The sequence below is a fragment of the Saccopteryx bilineata genome, chromosome 8 (assembly GCF_036850765.1).
Source record: "Saccopteryx bilineata isolate mSacBil1 chromosome 8, mSacBil1_pri_phased_curated, whole genome shotgun sequence".
Lineage (NCBI taxonomy): Eukaryota > Metazoa > Chordata > Mammalia > Chiroptera > Emballonuridae > Saccopteryx > Saccopteryx bilineata.
The window spans coordinates 57787334-57813572 of record NC_089497.1 but is presented as its reverse complement, the minus strand read 5'-3'; the positions used below and the strand labels follow the sequence as shown (position 1 = coordinate 57813572).

Here is a 26239-nt window from a genome sequence, read left to right as displayed (position 1 = left end):
ATTATTTTTTATAGAGGAGAAAAAAATGCCAAAGGAAGTTAAATACTTTTACAAAGGTTTTATCCTCAAATTAAAGGGAAGTCAGGCTTCTGGCTCATTTGAGGGAGACGAAGGCTGTCATGGGGAGATTCTGAATCTTCTGGAAGGACCGTAAAAATAACCAGTTAGGCTGAGGGGGCTGAGGGCAGGGCCGTCAGGGCCAGCGCTCAGTCCGAGGGCATTAGCTGTCCTCAGCGCAACAGCGCCAGCCGACGTCTATGGGGGAGACCCAGGGGTGTGAGGAGGATGGAAGGAGTCACTGTGCCTGGATCAGACCGGAGGTCTTTGGGTGGGAAACCTTTGGCCTGATCATTTTGCTTCAATCTCAGTTGGCAAGGGCCTCATAATGCTGTCCCCATGTGTGGGTGGAATATGATAGCATCCTTACCAATTGGCCTTACAGCCTTGTGTGTCCAGCCATGGAGTGGTCAGTACCTGTCTCAGCAGGCCTCCAATCTTTGGCCAGTACTCTCCCTCCTAAAATCTTTAGTCCGGCCCTGGCCGGTTGGCTCAGCGGTAGAGCGTCGGCTTAGCGTGCGGAGGACCGGGGTTCGATTCCCGGCCAGGGCACATGAGGGAAGCGCCCATTTGCTTCTCCACTCCTCCGCCGCGCCTTCCTCTCTGTCCCTCTCTTCCCCTCCCGCAGCCAAGGCTCCATTGGAGCAAAGATGGCCCGGGCGCTGGGGATGGCTCTGTGGCCTCTGCCTCAGGTGCTAGAGTGGCTCTGGTCGCAACATGGCGACGCCCAGGATGGGCAGAGCATCGCCCCCTGGTGGGCAGAGCGTTGCCCCATCGTGGGCGTGCCAGGTGGATCCCGGTCGGGCGCATGCGGGAGTCTGTCTGACTGTCTCTCCCTGTTTCCAGCTTCAGAAAAATGCAAAAAAAAAAAAAAAAGAAAAAAAAATCTTTTGTCCTATCAAGCAGAAATGCCACCCCTTGCTCCTGGGTCTGCCCTCTCTAGTCATACAGAACAAGTTCATAGATATTTTATCCCCAGAGACACCACTGCCACCCCAATACCGCCCCTCCCCATCACCTCATTCCATCTACTTGGTTTTGCATTGCTCATCTCCCATGGTTTCCCCACCCAGCATTAAGGTCTCCCACCTGAATGGTGTCCGTTTGGCCTGAGCTCATTATTGAGCTGTGATGCCCTGAATAGACCCCCTCCATGTGTGCCTGCTTCAGAGCAGCAGTCCCGTACACACCATCTGTCCAGGTGAAAACTTCCCCAGGAGTGCCTGGATGTGCTCCCTGCCCTGACACCTGACAACCTGCTCTTCTTACTTGCTCTGCACAGCCCTCAGCCTTTGGATACAACTTAGCAATAAGAAGAAACAAATCACTGATAAATGGGACAATCTCAGTGAATCTCCAGGATTAATGTTGAGTGAAAAAAGCAATCCCAAAAAGTTACATATTATAAATTCCATTTATATAACATTCTTGAAATGACAAAATTATAGAGATGGAGAAGAGGTTAGTGGTTAAAGAGGATGTGGAGTGGGAGGGGAGTGGGTGTGGCTATAAAGGGTAACTTGAGGGATCCTTGTGGAGATGGGAATGTTCTGTACTTTCACTGCATCCATGTCAATATCCTCATTGTCATATTGTGCTGTAGTTTTGCAAGATGTTAACATTAGGGGAACTTGAGTAAAAAGGACAGGGGGATCTCTGTACTATTTTTTTAAATATTATATTAATTTATTTTATTTATTAATTTTTAGAGAGGAAAGAGGGAAAGAGAGAGAGACAGAGAGGGAGAGAGAGGAGAGAGAGACAGAGAAAGAGAAGGGGGAGGAGCTGGAAGCATCAACTCCCATATGTGCCTTGACCAGGCAAGCCCAGGGTTTCGAACCGGCGACCTCAGCATTTCCAGGTCAATGCTTTATCCACTGCGCCACCACAGTCAGGCCTCTGTACTATTTCTTAACTGCATGTGAATCTACAATTATTTCAAAATAAAAAGTTGTATTAAAAAAACTATCAGGAAGCAGAATAAAACCCAAAGGATAAAGCATGGAATTTGCAGAAGCCTTTGTTAACAAAACTATTATCACCAGAAAGTTCTTCCTGCACAGTGGTAAAAATGTTCACTGCAAGTGATGTCCCCTTTTTACTAGCCTAGTGACACTGGACAAAAGAGGACCTCTTCCTCAGGATGTCCCTGGGGGCTCGTGGTGGGGAGACTGTCAGTGCTGCTCCCTGGGGGCTGAGGCACTCCGAGTCGCCTCTGCCCCAGGACCTGGTCTAGGTGTGACCAGACCCTGTGTTCATGGCTTCCTTTTCTCTCGCAGGCGCACACTGCTGTTCCTCTCCGCCTCCTTCGTCCCTGTGGGTCGTCACACTTACGCGGATGCAGTGAACCCAGTGAGTAAGGTGACCAGACCCTGTGTTCATGGCTTCCTTTTCTCTCGCAGGCGCACACTGCTGTTCCTCTCCGCCTCCTTCGTCCCTGTGGGTCGTCGCACTTACTCGGATGCAGTGAACCCAGTGAGTAGGCAGTCCAGCTACTGGAAACAAGCCGGGTGGTCAGAGCCCTTCCCTCTGGCCCCCAGACCCGGACCCACCTTCAGAGCAGGACTTTAGAGCTTCCAGGACACTCAGAGCCGCTCTCTCACATTCTTAACCCCTGTCACCCCCCCCCAAACCTCCCATCATATGAATTTTGGGGGTTAAGAATTTAGACTCTAGAAACTCTCAGGCCTGGTGTCAATTCCTAGTTCTATCACTTAGTATATTGGGCATTTTAAAAATATCTGTTTCTCATTTGTAGCATGGTATAATTATCATAGTTACTGTATGGAGTTATTGTGAGAGTTAAATAAGAATAATGTATGCACAGTGCCTTGCCCATGGTAGGTAATGAGGAAGATGACAGTGATGATGGTGATGTTGATAATGTGTTTGCCGATGAGAAGACAGGTCCAGAAAGTGGAAGTAACTTCCCAAGCAACATTAGCTGTTGCAGAGTCTGGGTGAGAACCTGGTCTCTTGATCGAAGTCCAAGCTTTTCCCACTAGACTGTGGTGCTTCTCCGGGCAGAAAGAGCCAGGCAGGGAGGGCCGAGCCTGGCCCATCAGGAAGCACTCATTGGTACTGCCCAGGGGAGGACTGGTCACTCTGCCCTCAGGATCCTGGTTCCTAACGTGGTGTCTAACCTTCTAAAACAGGTGGGCAGCAAAGCTGTCCTGGTCACAGGCTGTGACTCTGGATTTGGGTTCTCCTTGGCCAAGCATCTGCATTCAAAAGGCTTCCTTGTGTTTGCTGGCTGCTTGATGAAGGTAAGAGATGGGTCATCTTTGTCACCATTGTCCTACACACATAGTCATTGTCACACATAGTCACATTGTCTAAGTACCTCATAGGAGTAGAATCGTACACTATTTGTCTTCTTGTAACTTGCTTATTTCCCTTAGCATAATGTCTTCACGGTTTGTCCATGTTGTAGCATACTACAGAATTTCTTTTTTAAGGCTGAATAATATTTCATCGGATGTATAAGGTCTACCGGAAAGTTCTGTCCGTTTCTATCACAACAAGTTTCAACACGTAAGCACATGTTTATTTGTCGCATGTGTGCCTCTCTATTTTTATCACTTAATGTATACATACTGACGTAGCAAATTAACTAAAACAAAGTTGATTCACATTAGTTTTATGTGTGAAGCGATAGTGTACCTATGGCTACTGATAAAGTTCATTTACGCCACTGTAATTTTTACGAATTTCAACAAAGAAGAAATGCTACAGAAGCATGTCTGTCGCATCCACCATATTCCCCGGACTTAGCACCCTCGGACTATCACTTGTTTTTGTCCTTACAAAATTTTTTCATTCAAAAATGAAGAAGATATCAAGCACTGGTTCAATTTTTCGCATCAAAAGATAAAACATTTTTCAAAAATGGGACATACAAATTGCCCTCACACTGGCAAGAAATCATTAATAATAATGGCAATTATATTATTTAATAAAGTTTATTGACAGTAAGAAAAATTTGTCTTTTGTTTTATTCCAAAAACGGACAGAACTTTTCGGTAGGCCTTATATATATTACATTTTGCTTATCTGTTCATCTGTTGATGGACACGGGTTGCTTCCATGTTTTAGCTATTATGAATAATGCTACTGTGAACACGGATGTACACGTATCTCTTCAAGACCCTGCTTTCCATTCTTTGGGTATATACCCAGAAATAAAATTGCTGGACTTATATGTTAATTCTATTTTTAATTTTTTGAGGCATCATCCAACTGATTTCCAGAGTGTCTACACCATTTTACCTTTCCACCAACAGTGCACAAGGTTCCAATTTACCCACATCCATGCCAATGCTTGTTGTTTTCTGGTTTATAGAAGTCGCCATCCTACTGGGTATGAGGTGGTATCTCACTGTGGTTTTGATTTTCACTTCCCTAATGATTAGTTATGTTTAGCATCTTTTCATGTGCTCACTGGTCATTCATATCTGAATTTCTCCTTTGGAGAAATGTCTATTTAAGCCATTTGCCCATTTTTAAGTCGGGTTGGGTTTTGTTGTGGTTGTTACTTATACTTTTCGTGTTATATCCAAGAAATCATTGCCAAATACAATGTTTTGAAGCTTTTGTCCTGTGTTTTCTCCTAAGTGTTTTATGTTTTTGGTCTTACATTTAGGTCCTTGATCCAATTTGAGTTTTCGTATGTGGTGTTAGGTAAGGGTCCAGCTTCATTCTTTGCATGAGGAAATCTAGTTTTCTCAGTATCATTTTCTGAAACGACTGTCCTTTCCCTCTTTAAGTGGTCCTCACACACTTGTCAGAAATCATTTGGCTCATATGCAAAGATTCATTTCTGGGCTCCTTTGGGACTCATCCATTGAAATTTAGGGTGCATGAAGGGAAGCATTGGGCCATGAGGCTGCAAATGTAATTAGGGGACAGTTTCCCCAATGTGGAGGGTTGTACAACCAGTTCACTTTTAGAACATTTCCATTTCTCAAAAGTTACCCTCTTGACTATTTGCATATCTGCCACACCTACCTCTTGTCCCAGAGAGCCACTTCTTTCTGTTTCTTTAGATTTGTCTGTTCTGGACTGCTCACATGAATGGAGTCATACAAGGCACAAGATTTTGTGCCTGGCTTCTTTTACCCATTCACCCATGTGGTACAACGTATTGATAGTTGATTCATTTTATTGCTGGCTGACAGTATTTTGTTGTATAGATATACTACATTTAAAAAATTCATTTATTTTCTAATCAATATTTGGATGAAAATGCTTGGATTTTTGGCCATTATAAATGATATGCTATGAAGATTCACATACATTTTTCTGTGTAAACATGGTTCCAGCTGGTTCTTTTAGAAACCAACATCTGGACATTAAGTATGCTCATTGCTAATGGGGCACTGCTGCTCTTTGTCTCAGTGGACAGAGCTTAAAGGTATATGAATAATCGCATACACATATATACATATGCACACCCTGTATCTAATTATATTTATTTATCTATCTCCTATGTACATTGCCTATAAATATCACACACACATAATTTCTGAGGTAATACTGACCTCCTACTCCAGTTCAATGCAACAGCAGTCTTTCTTGCTTCCCTCATTCCATATTTGTTTTCTTTCTTCTTCTGCAGTTTGGACCCCAACTGCAGAGATTCTCAACTACAGTGTGTAAAGTCATGGTGCACTTTTGACCCGTCACAAGAAAGCAACAAAAGACGATAGAAATGTGAAATCTGCACCAAATAAAAGGAAAACTCTCCCAGTTTCATACCTATTCAGTGCAGTTCGACGTGGGCTCATGCACAGATTTTTTAGGGCTCCTTAGGTAGCTATCCCGTATAGCCTCTACAGACTCATCACTGACTGATGGCCTACCAGAACAGGGTTTCTCCACCAAACTGCCGGTTTCCTTCAACTGCTTATCCCACCGAGTAATGTTATTCCTATGTGGTGGCGCTTTGTTATAAACATGCCAATATTCACGTTGCACTTTGGTCACGAATTCGAATTTAGTGAGCCACAGAACACACTGAACTTTCTTCTGTACCGTCTACATCTCGACTGGCATGGCCGTGGGCTGCTCCGCTGTGTACATGGTGTTGTGTCATCTGCGCATGCGCACATGCTGCCACATCATCCTACAGAAACTGGGAGGGTTTTCCTTTTATTTGGTGCAGATTTCACATTTCTATCGTCTTTTGTTGCTTTCCCGTGACTGGTCAAAAGTGCACCATGACTTTATGGACACACTGTATATCAATATATTTGCTCACTTGGACAGCCCTAGGATATATGTGCAATAGCTTCAGAATTGCTACATTCATACCATCACAAACAACAAACCTGCTACGTAGTTGTCTCAGATCCGATCTTCAAAGAAGTAGATGCCAAAATAGGATTAGATGTGCAAGAGGCTGATTTGGAAAATGCGGGTAAGGGCTAGAGGGGAAGGGGGCAGGTGAAGGCAGGAAATCCTTGAGATTGCAGAGCAGGGCTCTGAACACAGACCGGGAGGAGAGAGGATTAGGTTGGCCCAGCTTCGGAATGCAGTGACCCAGGTGCTCCTCAGCAGGCTGGGCCATGCCTGCTCCGCCTGACAGTGCATGAGGAAACTTGTTTCGGCAGGGATTTGGGGGGCAGTGGGTGTGGCATGCTTGGGGCTGTGTTCTCTGAGTAAAGTGGACCTGCCAGCAGGCCTTGCAGGAGCTGTGATGCCACAAAATGTTTTGTGCTTTTTAAGTCCCTTGTCCCCATATTCAGCAGCTGTACCATCGTGCAGGCTTGTGCAGTGATACAGGGGGCTGCACCTGGGATTCCCCAGCGCAGGGCCGAGGCTGCTCAGGGCTGCAGAGCCTTCAAGACAGGGTGAGGGCCTTGAGTCCTAGTCCCAGATCAGCCACCGTTGCTTCCCTGAGCCCCAGTCTGCTCTCTCTTGTGATAAGAGGGTTGGAGTAGGTGAACTTGGGTTCTTCCACTCCTCCAACAGTGATTCTGTGATATAGGGACTGGGGTTTTGAAGAAAATACCAGATAAGATCGTTGTCACGTTATGTCTTTGGTGGCTCCTTGACTATTTTCCTGTCATGGTCTGTCTTTCTGGGCAAAGCTGAAAGGTGCAGAAGTCACTAGGGATGTAAAAAATGTCTCTGTTTCTGCCTGGGATCTCGTATTAGTTACACAAACCACAAAGTAGTAAGCGCCACCAGAGACTGTGTGAGGTGCCATGGTAATTGGAAAGGGGGGAGTATCTACAGCGTGGTTCTGAAATGTTAAGCTACGTGGGGATTCCAGCTACATCTGTACCCAGACTCTCTGCCAGCCCTTATGTGGAGTTACCCCTCCCCGGGCTTCAGACCTCAAGGCCTCGGGCCAACTCAGTGACTTGGCTCCAGCAGATGTCTCCCCTCTAACATCACTACCTCCTCCTCAACCTTTACTGGATCATTCTCTCTGCGTGTGCACACTGCACTCCCCCCCCACACACACCTGTGTGCACTACTATCGCATTTTTCTGCTTCTCTTTGTACAAAAGCTCCCCTGGAAGCCTGTTTGTAGTACAAGTTTTCATTTTTTCACTTTCTTTTTTTTAAGTGAGAGGAGGGGAGATAGTGAGACAGACTTCTGCATGTGCCCAGACCGGGATCCACCCGGCAATACCCATTTGGGGCCAATGCTAGAATCAACCAAGCTATCCTCAGGTCCTGAGGCCAATGCTCAGACCAACCGAGCCACTGGCTGCGGGACGGGAAGAGGGAGAGAAGGGGAGAGGGAGGAGGAGAGAGGCAGATGGCAGCTTATCTTATGTGCCCTGACCAGGGATTGAACATGGGACGTCATATGCCAGGCTGACACTCTGTCCACTGAGCCAACCAGCCAGGGTCCATTTTTTTTACTTTCAATTTCTTTTCCAATCCACCTGGGTTGGAGTTTTGCCCCTACCACTCTGTTTATTCATTTATTCAACAAATATTTATTTAGTACCTATTATGAGCTGACAAAGTTCTATGAAAGTGGAACATATAACAATTCAGTGGAAAGTTCTGGCCCTTGCGGAGAGGAGCAGAGAGAGCCACACAGGCGAAAGGCTCTCCTCCTGCCTGGGCAGGACGCCCCTGCCTGCCCTGACTGGATCCTGGGGAGAGCTCCCGGAGCCATGTTCAGGGCGCCTGCCCAGTGAGACCCCTGGGAGGGCCTATGTGGCCCAGCCAGAGGGCTGTGTCACAGAACCCGGGCCGAGGGAGAGGACTCCAGCTGCAGGAGGGAAGGGCACAGGAGTCTCCAGGGCTGGGACCCCGGAGGGAAGGGCACAGGAGTCTCCAGGGCTGGGGCCCCGGAGAGGCAGGGTCAGCCCTCGTGCAGCAGCTGCCCCAGGGCACTGACAGCAGGAACAGCACCACCCTCGGAAAGCTACAGTCCTACCCTCTCGTGTGTCAGCCCCTGGATCCAGCCCTGGAAGGGTCTGAGCTTAAGGAGTAAGAGAGGAGAAGGAGCTAGAAAATAGTGAGAAAGGCAACCCCCCACCTACGACCTGGCGTCCCACACTGGCTTCCCACATTCTGTCTGGCCTGGGTCAGGGTAGGCTCTAAACCGGGTAGATGTTGAGAGTTTGAGTTTTCAAACCAGGCTTGGCTGGAGTTCTTTGATTGGTAGACTGAACTTGGATCCTTTATGCCAAAACAAAAAGGCTCTCTAGTATTTGAGAGTGAGTGGAAAATCTATAGGACTTGCCTGCAACTTCATGCAGGGGTGGAAAAAGTAGCTCACAGATGAAGTTAAAGAGGACAGTGAGAGAAGTGGGTTTACTAATAAACTAGTTACACAGGCACCAATGCAGCAGGACTGAAAGCTCATCTCTGAGCAGCAAGACAGGTGTGGGCAGACACAGAAACCCTGGGGCCAGGGAGGCGTAGCCCAGGCACTGTGACCTCGGCCGAGGACTGGTGGGTCTGGCAGGCAGCGGCCCTCTCAGTCTGGAGCCCGCAGGCTGAGAGCAGCTGGGAAGGTTTCCTCAGAACAGCTGAGGCAAAACGACAGTCCCTTTCCCTGTGGAGGTGGCTCCCAGGAGCAGGGTGTGGAGGCTGCTCAGAGGTGGACAAGGGCCCCGGGAGGTCTGTCCAGCGAGGGTGGGAGCGTGGGGGTTTCTCTCCTGGGGCCGGAATGCTGAGCCTGAAGCTGTGGCAGTGAGAGGAAGCCCAGTTTCCTCTGAGAGGAAGCTCTTAGCTTCTAAGCTGCCAGACAGTCCCTGTGGACACCCTGAACCGAGGTGACGTTTCACCCTGGGGACGGCAGGAGCATTGGCTCGGTGGTGGCTAGAAGCACAAGGAGAGGTCTGGGTGAGGTCCAGGGTTGCTGAATGACGGCAGCAGGATTAACAAAGGCAGGGCCAGGAAAGGACACCCAGGTCCCTCCCGTGCACCTCAGCTGGAATCTGTGCTATCAGAAGTCAACACCAGCTCCCCCGCGGAGACTCACATTACTGGGGCTTGGCTCCTAGGGGCGTCTGAGGAGGAGATAATAAGGCTGCACTAAAGTGAGATGTGTTTTCCTGGTGCCTGTGTGCTGTGTGTGGGGGAGGAGAGGTGTCTGTGGCTCCAGCCCCTCCAGCCTGATGTGAAGGTGGCATCTGGGGAATTCCTTTCTGGTGCAGCGTCTACGGGGACAGGGGACAGTGGACAGCGCAGACACTCCAGGCCTTCTGCTCCACTGTAGAGGGAACACCGGCACCGTCGTTCGGGAGGGTTGGCACATCCAGGGGTTTTCGGAGCGAGCCGTGCAGGACGCGCGCCCCCCACCGGCTGCTCTGTGCAGAGGTGATTCTGGCAGAGGTGAGTCCTGTGCCAGGCTGGGCAGAGACTCAAGGGGCCACACATGGTGCTTCTCCAGTGGGAACACTGGGTGGGGGGCTCCTGGGAGAGGATGTAATTTGGAGGAAGAAGGGATCTTAGAGGAGGGCAATCAGGCTGACCTCTTGCATGATGCCTGGGTTTTTTCTGCACCATGTTCCCCACCTAGCCCCAACCACCATCTCCACCCAGTAGTTTAAACTCCTCGTAGGCAGTCCATGCCATCTCTGGATTGTGAAAATCAGTTTTCATTCTGAGCCGAATTTGACTTCCTGGCTCTCGTCCAGTTCTCTGGGCTGCAAGGACAAGTCGACTGCTTGCCATCATGTTCTCCCTGAGTCCCTTCTTCTCTCAGAGTGATTATCTCCATCACCTCCGGGCCCATTTGACACGATCCCTGCACTGTTCTCTCCTGACAGCCTCTGACACTGCATCCTTCTAGCCCTGAGCCCCATCCTGGGATGCAGGTCCTCCAGGCTCAGCCTAGCCCGCAGAGAGCTTTCTCCCCGGTGCTGACCAGCCTTGTGCTTTCTACTCCAGCCCTGGCTTCGGCCCCAGTTGTATGTGCCCCGGGCAAGCCGTGGGCTGACAGTAGGCACCCCTCTGTCCCTTCACCTCTGGTAGCTGCTGCTGTCCTCCTGTAAGGTGCACCACTGAGAAAGTCACTGCCGATTAAATCATGACGGACACTGTTTAATTTTCACATTGTGTGTAGCTCTTTCCTGTTGCGAAAATATGTGTCACAGAATAGATGCAATATGATAATACAACCTGCCTCATGATGTGAGGACTCATGAGATAATAATGCGTGTCAAGTGCTTAGCACAATGGGAAGCACAGTAAACAATAAATGACGTCTACTTTATTCAAATCCTCCAGCAGCTCAGCACTGCCCCCACACAGGGCCCTGCCCACCTCAGCTGCCTCGCTGCCTCGGGGGCCACAGCCTGCCTGCAGTGGCTGCTGGCAGCTCCCTCTTCCGTCTGCCTGAGGTGCCCCACCGCACGGACACCCCGGTCCATGTCCTCAGCTGTCACGCCCTTTGGAAAGCCTTCCCTGCCCACCCGCCCTGCAGCCCTCACCTCCCACAAGGGTTCCTGCAGCGAACTCGCCGCACTGTTTGCTTGCTCGTCTGCCTCCTTTCCTGAAATGTGGCTCTTTGAGGACAGGGGCCGGGTTATTTATATTTGTGTCTCCAGTACTGAGCAGATGATGGTACCTAGTGCTGGAATGGGACAGAGGCCCTGACATGTTTGCCGCGTGATACTTTTCTTATGTGTAATAATACCTGAGTTGGCATAGTGCTTTATTGATTAACAGACTCTTTAAAAAAACGATTTCCTCACTCCATTAATCTGAGCAGGCCAGGGCAGGCGGGGATGTGCTTGTGACTATCTGTAGCAGGAGAACTGGGCGCCCATGAAGGGGTGCGCTGGAGCGCACAGAGCCTGCCTGGCTGGTGGCCGGCGCGGCAGCAGAGCCGGGCCTGGTCGCTCACCGCTGTGCGGCGGCAGGCCACTGGCTTAGAACAGGGTGGGCAAACTGACAGCCTGCTGGTCGCAGGCGACTTCTGGATGTGCTTTGGACCACACATTGTTTATAAAACCCATATTAGTCGCCAACACAAAGAATTAGGAGATTTCATTCAGAAATCCCAATTACCAGCTTAAAAATCTAAGCATATGACAGCCCCGGGCTTCCATGCACACGTGGACAACAGCGGCCAGGGGCGGAGAGGCGAGGCTGTGCTCCACCCTTGCGTGTTCCCCTTTTCATCCTGCGCCACGCACATGCCTGGCCCAAGTAGGTATTGAGTTTGCAACCTCTACGTAGAGAGATGATTCTGCCAGTGAGGACTTAGGGGCTCATGGCTGTGTCTGTGGCACTTAGTTTGGTGTTTGGTATGTCATTAGTGCTCAGGGATTCAGTGCAGCCTCTGTGGTGGAGCAGGCCCGGGGGGGCCTGCAGAGACCACTGTCTGCAGTTGGTACTAGCCTCAGGCTTAGGCAGGGACTTGGGGCCAGCTCCTCTCCTTGGCCCTGGTCCTCATCCTAGAGGCAGGGAGTGAAGCAGCTCTTGTCTCCTCCCCAGGACAAAGGGGATGTTGGAGTCAAGGAACTGGACAGCTTGAAGAGTGATCGACTGAGAACTGTTCAGCTCAACGTCTGCAAAAGCGAGGAGGTTGAGAAAGTTGTGGAGGTCGTCCGCTCAAGCCTGGAGGACCCCGAGAAAGGTAGGGGGTACCATGGGGCACAGGGTGCCCTTCCTAAACACCACCCTCCACTTGCCCAGAGTCCTTTGTTGGTCAGCTCTTCCTCCGATACAGTGGGAGGAAGTGAGCTGAATTAAACCCAGCCATGCAATCAGGCAATGCGAAATAAAGCCAGAGGTGATTTCAGAACCTACAGGAATGGTGAAGAATGTGCTCTGGCTCAGGTCAGTTCAGCCAACGCCCCCTGAAGGCCCGCTCAGAGCCAGGTGGTGGGCCTCAGTGTTGGGAACACATAGATGGCCAGGCACAGTCCTCCAGGACCTATCAGGGAAGTGAAGAATCAGGTTCAAGTATTGAGAGGACATAGCTGGCTGGACTTGGTGACTCAGGCACGTGGGGATGGGGAGAGACAAGAGGTCTCTATCCTGGACACCTGGTTCCCTCATGAAGGAGCAGGTTGGGCATGTGCTGAAGTGCCTAAGGGACACCCTGGGAGAGTGTCTGGGCTGGAGATCAGGTGTCGAGGGTTGCAGGTGAGACTGGGAGCAGAGGAGATGCAAGGAGGGTCTGGGGGGGCTGTCGTGAGCAGTTAGGCACCAGAGGAGGGGAAGAGACAGCTGTCAGCGAGGTTTAGCCCCAGTAGCTAAAGGGACAGAAGTTTTGGGATCAGTAGCCACAGGGATGCTACAGAACATTTTTGTAACATAAGGACTCAGGTGTCCTCTCCTCCTGTGTCAGCCCAAGGAGGACCTTGGTGTGGGGGGGCTCTTGTACACCAGAGGGGAGGCGACACCGTGCATGTAGAACACAGTGGTGATGGTGAAGCCAATTTGGTGTCCTGACTTCGCCTACGACTCTTACCTTTGAGCTTCCCGACAGCCCGGGCAGAAAGGCTGTGCCTCATTCAGCTCTCTGGCTTCCTCAGAATCGGGTGGGGACCGCTCTCCTGAGCAGGAACTTCAGTTGCCTGTAGGGATAAGGGAAGGGGTTGGGGTGACCAAGGCCTTTGTGGGGCCTTGCTGAGTGTTCTCAGTCAGGCAGACATGCGGTCACCCCCAGCGGCACCTCAGAAACTCCTGTGCTGTGTAGCTATCAGAGAAGCTATTGCTCCGGCTGCCAGTCTGTCACTGATGTGTCACCTTGTCAGCCCAGTGCCAGCCCCACTCACACAGCAGGCCATTCCCAGACCCCTCTGCTCTCTGAGGAGAGGCCTGTGAGTTCTAGAACATCTGTTTAGTAATCAACAGGCAGACCAGGACTTACGTTTCATTAAGCAAAGGCCGATGGGTCCCCTTGAGATGATTACAGTTCAGAAGGTGCAGCCTGCTTCACCCCCTCCTCCCGCCTTCCCTGGCAGCTGGGAGGCTGCGTTCATGAGCTACTAGGCAGGAAAACATCTGCAGTCAGCACATAAAGCCTTCATTATGGCCTGTGGGTTTGTAGGGATTTTAAATGCCTGTGTAGCCTGGCCTGTGGTGGCACGGTGGATGAGCAGCGGCTGGAATGCTGAGGTTGCAGGTTCAAAACCTTGGGCTTCCCCAGTTAAGGCACGTAAGACAAGCAACCAATGAGCAAGTAAAATGAGTGGCTGCTTCTCATTCTCTCACTCCTCCTTTCTCCGTAAAATCTTAAAAATAAATAAAATAAAATGCCTGTGTAAAGGAATCATCATTGTAGACCAGAGCATAAAACAGACCTTACTTAACTGAAACTGCATTTATTAGAAAAATATTTGAAGATGGTTAGGTCTGAGAAGGAAAGAAATCTGTTAGATATACAGTTGGGCAGGTCTCCTCCTCCCCCTTCCTCTCCACTGGCCCGCCTCCCTCCCACCCCCACCATGTGGTCCCCTGCTGCTCAGGGGGCTGTATCCTGGTAGACAAAGCGGCTCCAATTCTCCCCTTCTCCGGCAATGCTGTCTCTGAACTCCAGGTGGCGCCCTCCCCAGAGAGAAAGACCAGCTAGAGGTTCCTAAAGAGTGATGGCTTCTGACTTACCCTCTGCCCAGGCAGGAAGCTCCCAGGAGACAAGTGGAGGGCACATTTTTACTGCGACTTTGGTGCCCTTCACCCTGCTCTATGGAACAATTGCTACCAAAGACTGGGGAGCCAGCCTTGGGGGATGAGATGATGGGGACTGTCTGATGAGAGCTGCGAGCCACCTGCCACTGGCCTCTTTGCTCCCCAGCAAGACTCTGAGGGACTGGACATCTGGAGCCTGTGACACTCACACTAGGGAAAGACTGGGTGAGCGGGCCAGCGGGCAGGCTGCGGGCACGGTCTGAGGACCACTTTCCTCACAGTCAGTAAACACTCATTGAGTACTTGCTGTAGAGTTGCCATGTACTGAGCACCAGAAGAGGTCCCACCTGGCAGGAGGACTTTGTGGTGGGTCACCAGCCGCGTGGAAGCTGGTGATTTCATGTAGGACCTGTGAGGAATGGGTGTAGCACTGGGGACATCATGTCATAGGCAGGGAAGACCCTACAGTCTGGACACCCTTGGTCTAGGAGCGAGAAGAATGGTTTTACTCTGAGCTTCACCTCTTACTAGAAATGTGACCTTGTGGTCACCTATGTGGGCCTCAGCTTGCCCATCTGTGAAGTGGGAAAAGTGCTTTGCGAAAGTCCGGTGCTCATACCCAGGTCTGACTGCTGCAGGGCGTGGGTAGAATTTCAACAAAAGCTGCTCTTAGGTTGGAGGGGCTGAGCAGAGCCAGGAAGCAGCAGAGGCAGGAGGGGCCGTGATGTCAGAGGACTTGCAGAAGGCAGAGTACTTGAAAGGGCGTGGGAGACGAAGCCTGGGAGAGACTTCACGAACCCACTGTGGAAGGGAGGCCCCAGAGCAGGAAGTGACTGACAGCGGAGACTCGGTTAGAAGGGGTTGCATCGGGAAGGAGGTGGAGGGAGAGACTAAAACAGGGAGGGGCTTCTTCAGTAATACAGGAGGGGGTAACAGGACCCTCCATGCCATGGAAACAGGAAGGAAGACACTGATTCTTGTGACACTGGGAAGGAGTCAGCAGCCACACAGGGTTAAGCATGAGGGCTGTGTCCTCACACAGTGCTGGGTCCAAACTCCATCCTGCCCACTAGGTATCTGGATGACACTGAGCAAGGCGCTTCACTCTCTGACCGCAGATGTCTCATTCAGATATGGGACAATTTAATATCTACTTTATAGGTTGCTTATTAGGAGCAGGTGAATTAATAGAGACAGAATGTTTAGTTCAGAGTGTGGCAGCTGTCCTTTTGATCTTATCAGGCATGCTAACAGACCTCATTAGTAGGGTGGAGAAATGAGGAGCTGGGGGAGTAAAAACTGAAGTGAAACTATTAACAAGGAGGAGGGGCAGCAGGGAACTTGCTGTGCCCATGTGGTTCGGATGGGCTGGGGACCTGTGGGACATCGGGTGAAGGTGACTGTCAGGAGGAGGAGACTGGGGTTGGAAGAGAGCCATGGCTGCTGAGGGTCCATGGGACCCGCCGCGTGGAGGTGGCACCGGGCTGCTGCGGGAACACAGCCGTCACCAAGAGCAGCAGGGATGCTAGGAGTTGACTCAGAAGGTTGGCTGAGGACTCCAGAGAGCCCCAGGTCTGCACACTGTTACTGCTTAGCAGGTCAGCAGAGCTGTCTTCCAGGACGCTGCTTTCACAGGTCAAGTTCAGTTGAACTTTTCTGGATATTAGTGTCAGATGTAATTCATGTTAAATGGAAAAAAGGTTATTTATTTTAGGCTGTGTGCTACTTCCCATATGAATAGAAGACAAAGCAGCTGTAAGAGTCCATGAGCTCAAAGAAAAAGAAGCTGCCTTGGCACTGAGTGCAGTTTGGGAGAAGGTGGCCAGGCCAGGAAGGCCATTGGGGAACACCTGTATCTGAGTGGGGTAGGCGGAAGAGAGGTGGCAGGGAGGACGGAGGAGGCACTTGGCTATTATTACTCTCGGGGAAGAGCGAGTGTCAGGAACCATGAGCAGTGAGCACACTGTGGAGATGTTGAGAATGAAGATGGGGTGGCGTCATTAGCATGTGGCACCCTGGATACCCTGGAGCAGGCGCAGGGCTGGGACCCATAATGGCAGGGGAATGGGAAACTGGAGAGTCTGGCTTGTGTTCTCAGAGCCCGGCTGTGGAGGGCGGGGGAGCGCACAGTAGCATGGGGGATAGCATGGGTGAGAGAAGGCTCTTTAGGATAAGGAGACGTAGTGTTTATATTCATCTGACAGACGTTTATTAAGCACCTACTGTGTACAACATGGAAGGGAAGGAGACAGGGTCAGCAGGTGAGGTGAAGTTGCTATAATGAGAGAGGATTGATGGCTTACCGTTAGGAAGGTGGAAGGTGAGTGTCAGCCTTGGCAAGGGGCAAGGCCTCCTGGGAAGAGGAGGGGCTCTGCAGGACTGGGGAAGGGAGGCCGGCGCTCTGGGGGTGGCAGTGGCTGAGTCAGTGCAGGGTCACCAGTGAGACTTGAGGGAGAGGACGCTTTAGCTCTGGCTGGGGATTGGAATGAGAACTTCACAAGCACTTTGTTAACCAGCAATTTCCTTTCCCTAATTAATGTCCTTAATTTTCCACAATTGAAGGGGAAGGCACCAGAGGTCAGTTGATGAAGCTTTAATGTGAGTAACACGGAAGGGAAGCAGCTAGAGACCAATTACTCTGTCATTTACACAAACTCCACATTAACTCAGAGAGCAGCGTCAGAGTTCCCACAGGCAGGGGACAGTCCCCAGGGCGGCCTGCCCCGAGGCTGCATGCGAAAGACATCTTCATGGCCACAGGAGACAGAACTTTGGGGGTCCCCAGCAGAGAGGCAGGCCCTTTTCTGTCCTGAGGCTCTAGCCCATTCACTCCTTGCACCCAAAAAATGAGCTCCAAGAGTTCCCTGCTGCCTCCTCCCAGCACTTCCCCCAGTTAGGCTCCGCCTCTAATTTACTGGGCACACTGATGCCAGGCCTTTCCCCTCAGGGCCTCTGTACCCCTGGCTGTGAGGTTAGTTATCAGACTAAGTGACCTACAAGGAGTCTCCTGGCCCAGTGTTCGGTGTCTATAAAAGCCAGCTGTCTGCCTGACTGGTGGAGGCACTGAGCATTGACCTAGGACGCTGAGGTCCTATGTTCAAAACCCCGAGGTTGCCCGGTTGATGGGAGGCCCATCAGCTCATTCAGCTTAAATGTAGTCTCACTAGCTTGAACATGTGATCATCAATACGATCCCAAGGTCATGGCTTGAGCAATGGCTCACTGCCTCAGCTGGATCACACCCCCCCATCAAGGCACATATGAGAAGCAACCAGTGAACAGCTAAGTGACAGAATTACTAGTTGATGCTTCTCATCTCTCTCCCTTTTGGTCTCTCTCTCTCTCTCTCTCTCAAAAATAATGAAAAAAATAATTTTAAAAATAAAAATAGTCAGGTGTCTGTTTGCTGGTCTTACTGGAGACAGTCAACCCAAATATACTCAGAGTGTACATTGCTCCGACCCTGTACTAAACCCCGCGGCACCACACAAGGCTGAGGGATGTTCGCTACCTGCAAAGACCAGGTGTATACACGTGCGGTATTGATGAACAGGTTACCAGATCATGTGGTTTACTACATGATAAGTGGCAGCAGTGCGTGGTTCAAGGACAGGAGGTCAGAGCATGGAGTCATTGTTAAGCCGGATGGAGAGCCTGATCTGAGATCAAGGTTTAGCAGACCTCCAACTTGCTGTGTGACTTTGGACCCTTGGTCTTCCCTCTCTGGTCTTACAGAGAGGCTTGACCTGGAAGACTCCTGAGGTTCCCCAGGCTTCTGGCAAGAGGGAGAATGCAAGTGAAGTTCAGAGACAGGTGACTGCACAGGTGTCCGGGTGCAGCGCATGGGAGCAGACTGGCTGGAATAGAGTGGAGGTGTGTGGGTGAGCTGGGACCCCAGGCTGGGAGCAGACTGGCTGGAATAGAGTGGAGGTGTGTGGGTGAGCTGGGACCCCAGGCTGGGAGCAGACTGGCTGGAATAGAGTGGAGGTGTGTGGGTGAGCTGGGACCCCAGGCTGGGGGCAGACTGGCTGGAATAGAGTGGAGGTGTGTGGGTGAGCTGGGACCCCAGGCTGGGGGCAGACTGGCTGGAATAGAGTGGAGGTGTGTGGGTGAGCTGGGACCCCAGGCTGGGAGCAGACTGGCTGGAATAGAGTGGAGGTGTGTGGGTGAGCTGGGACCCCAGGCTGGGGGCAGACTGGCTGGAATAGAGTGGAGGTGTGTGGGTGAGCTGGGACCCCAGGCTGGGGGCAGACTGGCTGGAATAGAGTGGAAGTGTGTGGGGTGAGCTGGGACCCCAGGCTGGGAGCAGACTGGCTGGAATAGAGTGGAGGTGTGTGGGTGAGCTGGGACCCCAGGCTGGGAGCAGACTGGCTGGAATAGAGTGGAGGTGTGTGGGTGAGCTGGGACCCCAGGCTGGGAGCAGACTGGCTGGAATAGAGTGGAGGTGTGTGGGTGAGCTGGGACCCCAGGCTGGGGGCAGACTGGCTGGAATAGAGTGGAGGTGTGTGGGTGAGCTGGGACCCCAGGCTGGGAGCAGACTGGCTGGAATAGAGTGGAAGTGTGTGGGTGAGCTGGGACCCCAGGCTGGGGGCAGACTGGCTGGAATAGAGTGGAAGTGTGTGGGGTGAGCTGGGACCCCAGGCTGGGAGCAGACTGGCTGGAATAGAGTGGAAGTGTGTGGGGTGAGCTGGGACCCCAGGCTGGGAGCAGACTGGCTGGAATAGAATGGAGGTGTGTGGGTGAGCTGGGACCCCAGGCTGGGAGCAGACTGGCTGGAATAGAGTGGAGGTGTGTGTGGTGAGCTGGGACTCCAGGCTGGGAGCAGACTGGCTGGAATAGAGTGGAGGTGTGTGGGTGAGCTGGGACCCCAGGCTGGGGGCAGACTGGCTGGAATAGAGTGGAAGTGTGTGGGTGAGCTGGGACCCCAGGCTGGGAGCAGACTGGCTGGAATAGAGTGGAGGTGTGTGGGTGAGCTGGGACCCCAGGCTGGGGGCAGACTGGCTGGAATAGAGTGGAAGTGTGTGGGTGAGCTGGGACCCCAGGCTGGGAGCAGACTGGCTGGAATAGAGTGGAAGTGTGTGGGTGAGCTGGGACCCCAGGCTGGGAGCAGACTGGCTGGAATAGAGTGGAAGTGTATGGGTGAGCTGGGACCCCAGGCTGGGGGCAGACTGGCTGGAATAGAGTGGAGGTGTGTGGGTGAGCTGGGACCCCAGGCTGGGGGCAGACTGGCTGGAATAGAGTGGAGGTGTGTGGGGTGAGCTGGGACCCCAGGCTGGGAGCAGACTGGCTGGAATAGAGTGGAAGTGTGTGGGTGAGCTGGGACCCCAGGCTGTGAGCAGACTGGCTGGAATAGAGTGGAGGTGTGTGGGTGAGCTGGGACCCCAGGCTGGGAGCAGACTGGCTGGAATAGAGTGGAGGTGTGTGGGTGAGCTGGGACCCCAGGCTGGGGGCAGACTGGCTGGAATAGAGTGGAAGTGTGTGGGTGAGCTGGTACTCCAGGCTGGGGGCAGACTGGCTGGAATAGAGTGGAGGTGTGTGGGTGAGCTGGGACCCCAGGCTGGGAGCAGACTGGCTGGAATAGAGTGGAGGTGTGTGGGGTGAGCTGGGACCCCAGGCTGGGAGCAGACTGGCTGGAATAGAGTGGAGGTGTGTGGGGTGAGCTGGGACCCCAGGCTGGGGGCAGACTGGCTGGAATAGAGTGGAAGTGTGTGGGGTGAGCTGGGACCCCAGGCTGGGGGAAGACTGGCTGGAATAGAGTGGAGGTGTGTGGGTGAGCTGGGACCCCAGGCTGGGGGCACTGGCGAGTCTGGGTCATGATGGTCCAGAGAGTCAATTGAGGAAGAAGAAATATAAGGTTTGAATGGTCTAGACTTAAGGGAGGGTTATAGCCAGCACTATCTCCTGTTTTCTTTTGTGACTCTAAATGGTGTCCCGAGAGCCTTGGGCACAAAGATGGTGAGGAAAGGGGAAAGAGGATCAAAGTGGGGAGGGGAGTGGGCTGTAGGCTGATGAGTGACCTAGCCCATGTGGTGACCTCGGTTCTGTTCCTTCCCCTCCAGGCCTGTGGGGCCTGGTTAACAATGCAGGTATCTCAACGTTCGGGGAGGTGGAGTTCACCAGCATGGAGACCTACAAGGAGGTGGCGGAGGTGAACCTCTGGGGCACAGTGCGGATGACAAAATCCTTTCTCCCCCTCATCCGCAGGGCCAAAGGTGAGTTGGAGAGAGATTATTCTCCTGTCCCCTGGACCTGCCCCACCTTTTCATCTTGGCTCAGCATGGCAATAGGTTTCAGCAGATCCAACATCCACGGCCCAGCAAGGCTGAGCACATGGCTCCCAGGAGCAAGGGGGCCTGTGGGTGGTGGTGAGTGGTGGTGCTGTGGCCAGGGAAGTGGAAAAGGATGAGCAGTTTTCAGAAAGTAGAGCAGGTGTGAGGTCCGGGTCTATACAGCAAAGGCTAAAAGATTACAGTGGTAATCCCACTCTGGGAACGTAGTCTAGAGAAATAACTACCCTTCTGTACAGAGCATTCTGTATATCATGGTATCCGTAGGGGTGTGATTAAGTAAATATTGGTATATCCATTCCATGTTTTATTGTGCTGTACCTAAGAAATGAGACAATTGTGCTAGTACATAAAAAAGTAATAATAAGATTAGAAATTTGATAAAGAGACAAAATGTCAGCACTGTGTTAATGAGCCCAATGTAAACAAACAATCTAAGGAGTCACTGACTCAGATGTGCTCCCTAGAACAGCAAATAATTTTGGTATAAAGGGAAAAGCCATCTGATCTATCTCAAGGTCCCAGCAATGACATAATGAACCCAGATGGTGCTGTAGGATTTTAGAAGAAAACTGCAACCCTTCAGTGACTTCTAACTTGGAGGTTTCTGAAAGGAGCCTCCCACAGTGCCCAGAATAGGGCTGTGCCTTTATTTCCTGGGTGCACAGCCAGGGTGAGCAGGACCCAGGTCTGCCTGGGCTGTCTGTCTGGATGGTCTCAACCTCCGTCTCCACCCCCAGGGCTGGGAGAAGCTATGGTTGGTTCCTAGCACCCCCCACGCTGGGCCTTTGGGTCATCACTTTTTTTTAAAATTTTTATTTTATTTATTTATTTTTACAAGGACAGAGAGAGAGAGTCGGAGAGAGGGATAGATAGGGACAGACAGGAACAGAGAAATGAGAAGCATCAATCATCAGCCTTTCATTGTAACACCTTAGTTGTTCATTGACTGCCTTCTCACATGTGCCTTGACCACGGGCCTTCAACAGACTGAGTAACCCCTTGCTCGAGCCAGTGACCTTGGGTCCAAGCTGGTGAGCTTTTTTTGTTGTTGTTGTTCAAGCCAGATGAGCCCGTGCTCAAGCTGGCAACCTCGGGGTCTCGAACCTGGGTCCTTCCGCATCCCAGTCCGACGCTCTATCTACTGCGCCACCGCCTGGTCAGGCGGGTCATCACTTTTGAGGTCATCATTATTCTCTCAATATTCAAGACTCTGTCCCCTTGTCCTGGCCCTGACGTCAGGCTAAAACCCTACCCTTGCCCTTGCCCCTCCCTGCTGGGCAACAGAGCCCTCCCAGGTGAATGTGGGGAAAGTCAATGGGAGAATGTGGGAGGTGAGACACAGCTTACTCGAGTGCTGTGTGCCCTCCTGGGATGCAGGCCTGCTTCTCACTCAGTTCTCCTCTCCTGTGCTGCCTGGCACAGCTGGCTACCCTGCAAATAGCAGGGATGTTGATGCTGATATGTGGACCTGGGCTGGCCCTGACTGTGAATGAGGGCCCTCAGACCTTGGGGGGGCCACACAACCGGGCCCCAGCCTGTGGCAGCAAAATAAGTATCAGGAGCCAGGAGTCCAGGTTCCAGCCAGGTCTCTGCAAACGTGCTAGGCCCCAGGCCCTCTGCCCCACCAGGCCACGACTCCTGAGCAACTGCTTGCTGTCTTCCTCTAGGCCGCGTCGTCAACATCAGCAGCATGCTGGGCCGCATGGCCAACCCGGCTCGTTCCCCGTACTGCATCACCAAGTTCGGGGTGGAGGCTTTCTCCGACTGCCTGCGCTACGAGATGCACTCCCTGGGTGTGAAGGTCTGTGTGGTGGAACCCGGCAACTTCATCGCGGCCACGAGCCTCTACAGCCCCGAGCGCATCCAGGCCATTGCCAATAAGATGTGGGACGAGCTGCCTGACGTGGTGCGCAAGGATTATGGCAGGAAGTACTTTGACGAGAAGATCGCCACCATGGAGAGCTACTGCAACAGTGGCTCCACCGACACGACCCCGGTCATCGACGCAGTCACCCACGCCTTGACCGCCGCCAACCCCTACACCCGCTACCATCCCATGGACTATTACTGGTGGCTGCGAATGCAGATCATGACCCACTTCCCTGGAGCGATCTCCGACAGGATCTATATACACTGAAGAGTTTTGAGTTGGCCTCTGCCTGGAACCCTGGTGGAAAGGAATGGGAGGGAAGGAGGGAGGGAAGGAGGGAGGGAAGAAGGGAGGAGCTTGTATAGTCACCTCTCTATTACCCACTTGTGGATTATCCACTGTCCCAGGAGGACAACTACCAGTCTTAGCGTCAACTGGAGCAGGTAGCCCAGCTCGCATTGTGTGCACAGTGAGTGGCTCAGGCCTCCGCAATCGAGGTACAGAGTGGTGGGCAGGGCCCCTAAACTCCAGGGCAAGCACGGATCATCTGTCTTTCTGGAGTTAATTTCATTCAAAGGTTTTGCAGAAAACATCTTTTTATTAAAAACAGATTTACTATAAAATAGAATCCAAATCCTTTACATTTTTAAGCCAAAACCCCCATTTAAAACTTTTATCTCAATTCATCCTTAAGCCAGCCTCATGAGTATTGGAACAGATATTCTTTTGTACACAAAGAATCTGCAGCCCATAAGTGGATACGTGAACAATCCTTTTATCGCTTATAAATGGTCCAAGTCATGTGTTCCTGTCACTGCTGTAGAAGTGCCTCACATTTTGTGTTCCAGGGCACTCTGGCTCCAGCTGTCTCCTCAGAGAGCCCTGTGACCTTCCTGAGCCTTACAGACTGTGCCCCTCTCCACATGCGCACCAGAGCTGGTGTGTGTGCTCACAGCCAGCAGCTCAGAACTGACTGTGTGGAGGGGGTGGGGACACTAGAGATTCCCTTTTGATTTCTCCACCTCTCTTAAGACTTAACACAGACTGTGGAGGTGCTCTTTGGCTAAGAGGGTGGTGTCTGGCTTAGGTCTGCTTAGTTTTGCCTGCAATGGAATCCCTGTTAAATGGTGTACCTTGGCAGGAACTATGTGTAAAGGCCAAGCACTGTGGCACCCTCCCCAGGGGCAGATCCGGAGTTTCTGCCTGTCACGTGGTGCTCTCCCCTCCCCTTCCCCCCCTCCCGTCTCTCCCTCACACACATCTGTTCTGTAGAGCTCAGGGTGGGTTTCACTGATGGCTTACCTTCTTGCTGTGTACTTATTTTTAATAAAGAAGCCAGGTCACTGATAGGCAGTCTGTGTCATCACTTCTTAAAGTTGGGTTTGAGGACTGCCATCGTTAAAATTTCCCAGGGCCGGGATGTTTGGACCAGTACTCAGCACTACCTTCCTCCAGGTGGCTGCAGGCCTAGGACAGGGTCCTGAGTGCCAGCCCCGCAAATCTAATTAGCACTTCCGCCTCCCCGGGAAGGGCCAGGCCTGCCGCTAGAGGGCTCGCTGCCTCCGCAGCCGGAGCCCCCTCTGCTCTGGGCTGGGAGCTTCCACTGAAGCCTGAGGTCTCCAAGGGTTCGTGATCCCCACCGACACGAGGACGCAGGCCCTTCAGAAGCAGTGTTCCCACTGCTCTAGTAGCTGCTTGGCTTAAACTGGAGCCTAGTGCCAGGAGAAGGCAAAAGAACCCGGGCAGCTGGGACTGAGCGCGGGGCTCAGGCAGGGCTGAGGAGAAGCAGATCCCCTGAGAAGCAAACTCTCCCTGCTTTTTGGGCCCTTGTCCACTGTCTTCAATCAGAGATGCCCTGTCCCAGCTCCCTCTACAAAGTGAGACCTGGAGGGCCTGCAAGGACGACAGAGGTCAGGCAGGTCTGGAGTTCTCCAGGATCCAGAGAGGGACATTTGATGGACAATGTCTTCACATAACAATAGGATCCTTTTGTCTAACAGAGCTGGCCTTTCAGAACGACATTTTTACATCTTTTGTTTTATGTTTAATTTCATGAAAGGAAAATGAATGCAACACTTGTTATAGGACAGCTGGGAACTAACAGGAAGTGGAGACGGTCACGTGCTCTGAGCTGGACCCGCAGTAAACACCCCTGGAGAGGCTGCACCGCCGCTGGCTCTCCCGGAGAAGAGAACCGCCTCCCTGGCCTGCGGGCTGCCGGATCTTCATTTCTTCCCGAGGTTGGAAAGCCCAGAGAGCCTCCCCTCCAGATAGCCTCAATGCTAATTGAAACCGCACGTTTCCCGTTTTCTTTCTGGCAGTTTAGTGTAGTGCTACTGAGGTGCAGAGTCGAGTGTTGATCCTCACAAGAGCCGGGTGAGGTGGGCAGAGCAGAGGCGCTTGTTCTCAAGAGGGGAGGTGACTCAACTAGCACCACAGTGGACCCAGTGCCAGCATGAAAGTCCCTGAGTGCTACTGTTCACCATCACTTACCCTGTGGCCCCCACAGCCCTGGGAACTAGGCGGGTCAGGGTTGGCAGGCACCTACATCTCCACTGATCGTCAGCAGAGAGCAGCCCCTCCTTGTGGGATTGAGGGGAGGGAGAAGGCCTTCCACAGGCTGCCACCCAGCTCTCACGGTCCGGTCCGGCTGGGAGCAGATGGCATCCATAGGCACTGCCTTGGGTAGAGCATTGCGCCCAGCACCCACCCCTTGTATGGATTCTCTGGGTCAGGGAGGCTTGAGAAGGCTTCTCCCGCTGTCGCAGGCCTGCAGCACTGGCCTGGGCCCCTTGACATAGACTCCCATCTCCCAGTCAGCAGGTCCCTGGGCTGGGAACCAAGCATTCATAAACTCATTTGAATTTCCCCAGGGCCTGTGAGGTGGGGAGAGAGTCCAGCAGCCCCTGCTGGTCCTGCTCTGCAGCCCTTGTGTGAACTTCAGCAAGTGGCTCTCAGTGCAGGGCCTCAGTAGGAGCCTCAGGCAAGAGGAGGGAAACACGTAGACAAGCCTAGAACTGTGGGAGGGGTATCAGGTGAAGCTCAGCTTGCACGACTTGTCCAGTCGTACCTCTGAGGCTCCTGACAAGGCCTTGATACAGAGCACACGCTGCGCTTAACATTCCACCCCAGGGCCAAGACGTGCGGCTGCCACAAGCTGCTTGGGCTATGCCTCTGCTGCCCACAGCAGGGGGCCTGCCTAAGACTCCCCAGTGTGAGGCCTGTTCAATTCCTGTCTTCAAACAGGGCCTGGCTCTGTGGAGCCGTGCAGACCCAGTGCAGGTGCAGCTGTGAGCAAGCAGAGGCTGCCGGCTCAGGTAGCACCAGGCTCAGCTGCTGGGTAGCCACCAGGGACATCTGTATAGTTCAGGCACATTACACAGCCAGTTCACGCCTTCCTCTCCCCTGATTCTCACAGCAGCCCTGGGAAGCAGGCAAGGTAGTGTCAATGTCTCATTTTATACCTAAGGAAACACTACTCCAAGTCTCTCACCAAATGAGGGACAGAGCTGGACAGCCAAGCCAGATCTGACCTCCAGCCCAAGCTGGTGATGCGTGAAAATCAGGGCAGATGGCACCAAGATCTAAATAAGAAGGGGGAAATCACCTCAGTTGTGTAACAGTGGAAAAGCCTGTGAGCAGGTGCACAGTAACAACCACAGGGTGCTGCCGCATGAGCAGCTCCTGCTTCCCTCCCTCGTGGGCTCTGGGTGCCGCTGTCTAGGAGAGAATGCGCAGGAGGCACCTACTAGTGGCCCTCCAGTCAGAACTCTGCCTTGACTGGACTAATACGGCCCCATCAAGGGCATTCCTAGGAACACCGAAACCCAGACGGATGGAGAGGTTCTGGAGCTGCCCCCACAGGGTTTGAGGATCCCTGAACAGAGGGCTCGAGAATCCTCAGATGAGGAGAGCCTCAGGGAGGGCGGGGCTGTGTGCTCTGCGGAAACCAAACAAATGA

General features: G+C 52.3%; 1 protein-coding gene across 5 annotated transcripts in view; it reads left to right on the top strand.

Annotated features, from left to right (window-relative positions):
- The window catches only part of BDH1 (3-hydroxybutyrate dehydrogenase 1), a 44308-nt gene extending 20683 nt beyond the window's left edge, over window positions 1–23625 (top strand). For 4 of the 5 annotated variants that reach the window (XM_066240979.1, XM_066240976.1, XM_066240975.1 and 1 more), the window contains exons 3-7: window positions 2460–2532; window positions 3213–3323; window positions 11977–12118; window positions 20178–20330; window positions 22076–23625. In XM_066240979.1, coding sequence (XP_066097076.1) covers window positions 2460–2532; window positions 3213–3323; window positions 11977–12118; window positions 20178–20330; window positions 22076–22545 — 949 coding nt within the window. In that variant the 3' untranslated portion in view covers window positions 22546–23625. Of the gene's footprint in view, window positions 1–2336; window positions 2410–2459; window positions 2533–3212; window positions 3324–11976; window positions 12119–20177; window positions 20331–22075 lie in introns of all 5 variants that reach the window. The other variant, XM_066240977.1, reaches the window with a different exon arrangement.
- The last annotated feature ends 2614 nt before the right edge of the window (window positions 23626–26239 follow it).